We start from the raw sequence: 7375 nt of genomic DNA, 5'->3' as shown, positions 1-7375 counted from the left end.
GATGGGCCCAGTCACAACACACGTCTCGATCCAACTTACAAGCAGTAAAACCTAGCATTGTTTAGAATCAATGTTTGAATAACAACTGGCATGTCCTGGTATAAAGTGAAGTACATCTTTCATGGGCAGAAAGGGGCATATGCTATTTAAGTTGTTGTCGGTGTATTCAGGAACACTGTACAATAATTCACTCTCCAACTACAGCTATAACAACTAATAAAAAAATGTTATTTGCTCTCCAGTCATCTTATAAAAAATATTACTTCCAATTGTGATAAAATATCAATCTCACAACATTACTAATATGGGTAGCCACATATGCATTTTGTAACAAAATTACTCTTGCTAGATAAATAATTTAATTTGCACCCAGTTATAAATGTTTTCAAAACAAAGTTTAATACTGAAGGATTTAATTCAACAGTAGAGGTTTTGCATCAAATAATACAACATAGAATGAGTACGACAATTTCAAAACATCACAGCCTTCTGTTGAACATTTTTGGTATGTATTAAGGACTTATTACTTCTTCCATGTATATGGAATGTAAATATAAGTGCTGCCATGGAATGTACAATATTATTTGCCTAAAACTGTATTAAGGAATGTATAGGATGATGTATGCCATCTCTCCCTTTCAAATCTAGAAGTTCGATCACAACAATGCATTCCAGTACATTTGCACCACACTTCTCAATAAGTGAACAAGCTGCCCCAAGAGTACCTGGAAATGAGACGATTTGAGTTACTAAATCAATTTTATATATGGTGATTATAGATTATTACTTTGGATAAGTAGGAATATTCGATAGGAGTCGTCAGCTTGGACCAGCGACAAATGCTGTAAACAAAATGATGACAGTTTTTGGGATTCAGTAATTACAGAACTGGTGTAAATGCTACGAGCCGATAAGATTATAAATCGTGACAACAGCTTTCAGCTGGATAAAAATTGGACTCCTATAGTTAAAATTATCCAGTCACAGAGGAATCAATGGGGTCATTTGATTTCAAAGATTAGGTCACCTCTCACTTCCATTTCTGAGGACAATGCACAAAACTTGGCAGTCTTGTGCATGTCATCACCCAACAGATGCACACCCTGTGAAGATTTTTTGCAACGGTCTAATGCAGAGATCAGTCTGTCACCACAACAAGGTTTTTTAAGTTTGACTAATAACCAAACTGTCACCTTCCAAACTAACCCAGATCTTGGGCTAAGCTAAAGATCAGTCTGTTACCACAACCACATTGTTTTGTTTTCACATTCATTTGCTTCACCAACTAACAAAACAGTAAATATATGTACCAAACAGTGACATCATAGCAGCCATCAACATTACATCAATGGTCAAAGCTGACAACTCTTAACGGACATTCCTCCTGACCATTTATTTCATTACTAACCTCCAGTAGCCAGTAGATCATCAATAATTACAACATTCTGCCCTTTTCCAATGCTACTCTCCTGTATTTCAATTGTGTCCTGCAATATGTAGAGTTAACCAATTTGTAGATAATCTTAGTGATGTCAGGCAATGAAAATAGTGATCCAATGTAAACATTAATGTGATAAAACTCACTATGAGCACAAAAATAGCACATGGGTGGAGGCTTATATCCTGCAGAATGAAGTAGAGGAACACAATGCTTCACACAAATGAAAGTTGTCAAGATTCGTCTGAACAAAGAAATTACATATTCCAGTTTAACGTACATTGAAGAATGATAACCTTCTGTTTACCGAATTCATTGCTTATGTAAGTGGTCTGTAACGTAGATTGAAAATGAAGTTACTTACATTCCCGTATTCTAATGAATAAGTCACACTGTGCAATTTTCCGGGTAGTTTCCCTCTTTTACGAATTGGCACAAACGGAAGTTTCAATTGAAGAGCTAATGCTGGACCAAACAAGAAACCTCTTGACTCTAAAGCTGTTATTACATCAGGTTTGGGATTTAAATTTGATAAGCGGCTTGACAGCAACTCCTGTAGCGCGTGGAAAGCTTCTGGGTTCTTCAATACAGAAAAAATGTCTCTAAAACAAAGATGAGAACACGTGGGTATTTTAATCTGCCAAATCAAATACCTATCGAAAACTGATGATTCACTAAATTATAAAAAATGATAATTACCTGAATAATATTCCCGGCTTCGGAAAATCGGGGTACGATGCAATATTGGTCTTCACCAATTCTTTCAGTTTAGTCAGTCTCTGTTCCTCCATGTTTCATAAATCTTACTGACGCGACTGTATTGCTACATATGAGGAAAAGAGATGCAAAAAAACTAATCTTTAAGGAAATTCTTGACAACCACACGGCCCTGAGTGACGTCATACCTACTACTCGTAGTATACCAACACAACACTCAAAAATACCGCGTCGTCTTGTTCCACAACAGGGGATAGACGTACCTGAGTTATTACTACCAAAGATCAATTGGACGAATAAACATTTGATTAGGAATTAACGAAGACTCAGGTTAAGAAAAATAGTCACTGCCACTCCATTTTCAGAATATGTTACTTATTGGACCAATAAGGAGGTTTTCAAATATGTCCTTGCATTTATATGTGAACTGTGCGTCTCTAGGTTCATTCGAGTAAAGCTATCGCAACCGTTTTCATTTTTCAAACTGTTTCTACTGCGCTTGCGCAACTTCGTGATAGTTTCGACCATCTGAACCCTATGGGTGTACTCGAACGCATACTTCGCGTGTTTCGTTGTCTGATCACCTTTTTTTTTAGCGCCAGTTTATTCCACTATTGTCTTCGCGTTGCACAAATGTTTCTGGTTTTAAATGGTTCAAAATGGCTCTGAGCACTATGGGACTTAACTTCTAAGGTCATCAGTCCCCTAGAACTTAGAACTACTTAAACCTATCTAACCTAAGGACATCACACACATCCATGCCCGAGGCAGGATTCGAACCTGCGACCGTAGCGGGTTTTAAATCAAACAGTGTACCAGTGAAGTATTTTTTTTTTTTTTTTTTCATGCTTGACAATACGCGTTTCCAGAATTTATTCTCGTTTTCAGGTTAAAATAGTTGAGTAAGTATTTTGTGTCCTGTTTGTATGCGCGTTGTGCCTCTTTTCAACTGTTTTGTGTCGTCTTTTTTTAGTTAAGGTACCTTATTGTGCCTGCAGGAAAGCACGCGCACACGCCCTTTGTGAAATTTCACGAACATTGTAGGTGATGGTTTGTATGTGTGTCTTATTTTCTGCATAATGGAGAAGGCACACCACAAAAAGACGGCAACAGCGGAAGATAGGCAGACACAAAAACACACACACACACACAAATAGTAATGTAAATATTTGATCATGACGATGAAAAATTCTCGAAATGCCTCGTGCGAAGCGTGAAAAAATACGTAAGTAGCACAGTGTTTCACTGCTGTATTTAAAGAATGAATGACAGTTGCAGGCTTCCAAAAAACATCGAGTATGAGGATGGAAAGTTTCTGCTTCCGACTTGTGGTCGGCACTTCTTGGAAAAACATTGATACAAAACGTTAAATGAAGACGTTCGTAAATATTCCTGACACCACTTTCCTAATAACGATCCTGTTTCCTTTGACATATTTCGATTATATGCAACTTGATCAACTTGTCTCTTTGATTTCGGTAATACATATTTTGTTGCCAATTGATAATACATCGCAGATAATTAGTACCAATGTTAATAAACAACAAGACACTAAATGCGCAAACATTACAAATGCTGGAAATTATTTAATCTGAAGAAAAATAATCGTTGGTTTTGTTGGTAGGGAGTGCCCGCAATATGTCCACTGGTTAAGAATCTGGTGTGCAGCTTAATTTCACTAAGACATGTGTAACAGCGTAGCATGTTTATTTCTACCTATGCCACATCCCCTCTAAAGTGAGCCAACTTAATATTCGCATGTCATTTGTAGCAATAAGTATAGTATGAGGCCGCCAATTATCGGCTCTTGTGATCGGTTCTTGTATGGAAGAGAAAAATTTATTCGTTTTGGAAGTGACGTTGAAGTTCACTGAGATACTTTCGCTTTTGCTACCCCTGGGTATATATACACTCCTGGAAATGGAAAAAGAACACATTGACACCGGTGTGTCAGACCCACCATACTTGCTCCGGACACTGCGAGAGGGCTGTACAAGCAATGATCACACGCACGGCACAGCGGACACACCAGGAACCGCGGTGTTGGCCGTCGAATGGCGCTAGCTGCGCAGCATTTGTGCACCGCCGCCGTCAGTGTCAGCCAGTTTGCCGTGGCATACGGAGCTCCATCGCAGTCTTTAACACTGGTAGCATGCCGCGACAGCGTGGACGTGAACCGTATGTGCAGTTGACGGACTTTGAGCGAGGGCGTATAGTGGGCATGCGGGAGGCCGGGTGGACGTACCGCCGAATTGCTCAACACGTGGGGCGTGAGGTCTCCACAGTACATCGATGTTGTCGCCAGTGGTCGGCGGAAGGTGCACGTGCCCGTCGACCTGGGACCGGACCGCAGCGACGCACGGATGCACGCCAAGACTGTAGGATCCTACGCAGTGCCGTACGGGACCGCACCGCCACTTCCCAGCAAATTAGGGACACTGTTGCTCCTGGGGTATCGGCGAGGACCATTCGCAACCGTCTCCATGAAGCTGGGCTACGGTCCCGCACACCGTTAGGCCGTCTTCCGCTCACGCCCCAACATCGTGCAGCCCGCCTCCAGTGGTGTCGCGACAGGCGTGAATGGAGGGACGAATGGAGACGTGTCGTCTTCAGCGATGAGAGTCACTTCTGCCTTGGTGCCAATGATGGTCGTATGCGTGTTTGGCGCCGTGCAGGTGAGCGCCACAATCAGGACTGCATACGACCGAGGCACACAGGGCCAACACCCGGCATCATGGTGTGGGGAGCGATCTCCTACACTGGCCGTACACCACTGGTGATCGTCGAGGGGACACTGAATAGTGCACGGTACATCCAAACCGTCATCGAACCCATCGTTCTACCATTCCTAGACCGGCAAGGGAACTTGCTGTTCCAACAGGACAATGCACGTCCGCATGTATCCCGTGCCACCCAACGTGCTCTAGAAGGTGTAAGTCAACTACCCTGGCCAGCAAGATCTCCGGATCTGTCCCCCATTGAGCATGTTTGGGACTGGATGAAGCGTCGTCTCATGCGGTCTGTACATCCAGCACGAACGCTGGTCCAACTGAGGCGCCAGGTGGAAATGGCATGGCAAGCCGTTCCACAGGACTACATCCAGCATCTCTACGATCGTCTCCATGGGAGAATAGCAGCCTGCATTGCTGCAAAAGGTGGATATACACTGTACTAGTACCGACATTGTGCATGCTCTGTTGCCTGTGTCTATGTGCCTGTGGTTCTGTCAGTGTGATCATGTGATGTATCTGACCCCAGGAATGTGTCAATAAAGTTTCCCCTTCCTGGGACAATGAATTCACGGTGTTCTTATTTCAATTTCCAGGAGTGTATATATATATATATATATATATATATATATATATATATATATATATATATATATATATATGACATTTCTACAGAAAAACTCCTCAAGGGAATAAAATTGCACTAGGATGTTTCAAATTATCACAAATTTGAGATATACAATTCCTTTAGAAGGCTAACAGGAACCTATAACTTCTTGTCTTCAACGAGAATGTTACGAGACCATACACAATAAGCCCTGCACATGCGCGTTTATCTCTTTGGAGAAGGCTTATTAAAGGCTTTGTAGACAGTATAATTTCGTCTGATCAGTCAAAAATGTCTGCAACCATCCATTGGCCGCAACTTGAGCAGCTTTCACCCAGTCACGAACCACGGAAACTGGGAGAATGCCTGTGTCGAACGAATTCGCTTGGTTGCAACAGACTGTTATACTGTATGATCCATAGGCGACGATGGATTCGTTTGAGTAGAGGTCATAGCCAGTCATGATCAGTTGAGAAGTTCTCCCAGTTCCAGTGGACCATGACGCCAAAAGCTGTCTGGACTGGTCACAGTAATGGGTTCGTTCGAGCAAAGTTATCATGACCGGTCACAGCAGTTTTCAAATCGTCTTTACTGTGATGCGGAGCTTGGAGGTCTTTGTGACTAAGGAGACTCCAAACTCATTCCACGTATATAAGTTGTACCCTCGGGACACTTCTGCACATTTCGCATGTTTCGTTTTTTGGCCAACTGTACCAGTGTTAGTGCAAAACCCTTAGCAAACGTGACGTCATTTTGACGCTCAATATCGACGACAGCAGGCATTGCTATCCACTTCCCGTAGCGTTTGACGTGGGCCGCTTTCGCATGGCTACGTAACATGCAGAAAGCATGACGCCATACTGTATCTGTCATGCTCGGCAGAACCCCTTATGCAATGGGTTTATAGTTATACATTACATGTATCCTGTTCTAAGCACCAGATTTTCGTACTTAGTACTATAGCGTTATAACTCACGTGTAATGAAAGGAAGCCGTTTTAAGGCAATGATCCATTTAAGATTCAAGAAAAGTATCGTTCTTATTGCGATTTATAATATAATTGTCAACATTTCGGATACGAAAGTAAAGAAAAAGATGCAGAAAAAATGCAGGCATTTGAATGCGTAAGGGTTTATTGTCCTGCTACTTCCAATTTTTTTCCCAACTTAGTATTTTCTAAACTGTTGTGGGTGTCTCATATGAAAAGAATAGAAATAATTTCTGTAATATTTGATGTTATGAAAGTATAAGTGCATTCTCTGCCAGGAGTGAGTGTGTTTGATTTGGTGAACTTATATAAGCTGACTTCTTTCCTAAATGGAATGGATCTTCAATTTTTGTCCTGTAACACTTTCATGGAATATTAAATTTTTATTTGCGTGTACCACACAGAAAAAAATGACTAGCATAGTGTGAGGAAAGCAAATGTTCGTTTTTATAGAGGTATTATATGAATTCTACAGTCGTCCATTTTTATGAACGAACTGTATGGTTTGCACCGAGATGGCAAAATCGCGTCACTCAGCTTGTGCCGTGTGTCGGCGGAGCTGTCTCTCGTGACGTCGGATATCCCATCAGCATGCATGTCAACATTAGCTGCCTCGTCCAGTGTACTGATGGTTTAACAGCTCACATGTGTCCTTATCGGCAGAAATACATCAATCAGAAGTGCCATTGGTTTGAAGGAGAACTTGTGGGATGATTGTTACCCACGAAATATTTGTGAGAAGGAAGAATATGACTATCATTGCTCATCGTTTTACTCACAGCCATTTAAACAGTTTCAACAATCGTCTTAGGTTACTGTCTAACCATACATGTGGAAGCAGCTAAACATTCGGAAATAAAAGAGCCAAATATTTTTCGGAAAGAAGCACGGGAAAT

General features: G+C 41.5%; 1 protein-coding gene across 1 annotated transcript; it reads right to left on the bottom strand.

The window, feature by feature from the left end:
• Nucleotides 1-487: 487 nt before the first annotated feature.
• LOC126191463 (adenine phosphoribosyltransferase) lies at nt 488-2609 on the bottom strand. The gene is made up of 4 exons (XM_049932339.1): nt 2138-2609; nt 1803-2040; nt 1409-1487; nt 488-725 (listed from the first exon to the last, which is right to left on the bottom strand). The coding sequence occupies exons 1-4, from the start codon at nt 2227-2229 to the stop codon at nt 589-591; spliced, it is 546 nt and encodes a 181-aa protein (XP_049788296.1). The 5' UTR covers nt 2230-2609; the 3' UTR covers nt 488-588.
• Nucleotides 2610-7375: the final 4766 nt, after the last annotated feature.

Source organism: Schistocerca cancellata, chromosome 6 (genome assembly GCF_023864275.1).
Source record: "Schistocerca cancellata isolate TAMUIC-IGC-003103 chromosome 6, iqSchCanc2.1, whole genome shotgun sequence".
Taxonomy (NCBI): Eukaryota; Metazoa; Arthropoda; class Insecta; order Orthoptera; family Acrididae; genus Schistocerca; species Schistocerca cancellata.
This window is presented reverse-complemented; position numbering and strand designations above follow the sequence as displayed.

What these genes read in the sequence shown, in the direction of transcription:
- LOC126191463 (XM_049932339.1), bottom strand. Translation starts at nt 2,229, where the DNA reads ATGGAGGAACAGAGACTGACTAAACTGAAAGAATTGGTGAAGACCAAT. An exon ending in AAGCCGGGAATATTATTCAG is followed by an intron (nt 2,041 to 2,137) that starts GTAATTATCATT and finishes TCTTTGTTTTAG; the next exon opens with AGACATTTTTTCTGTATTGA. An exon ending in ATTCATTAGAATACGGGAAT is followed by an intron (nt 1,488 to 1,802) that starts GTAAGTAACTTC and finishes TACATATTGCAG; the next exon opens with GACACAATTGAAATACAGGA.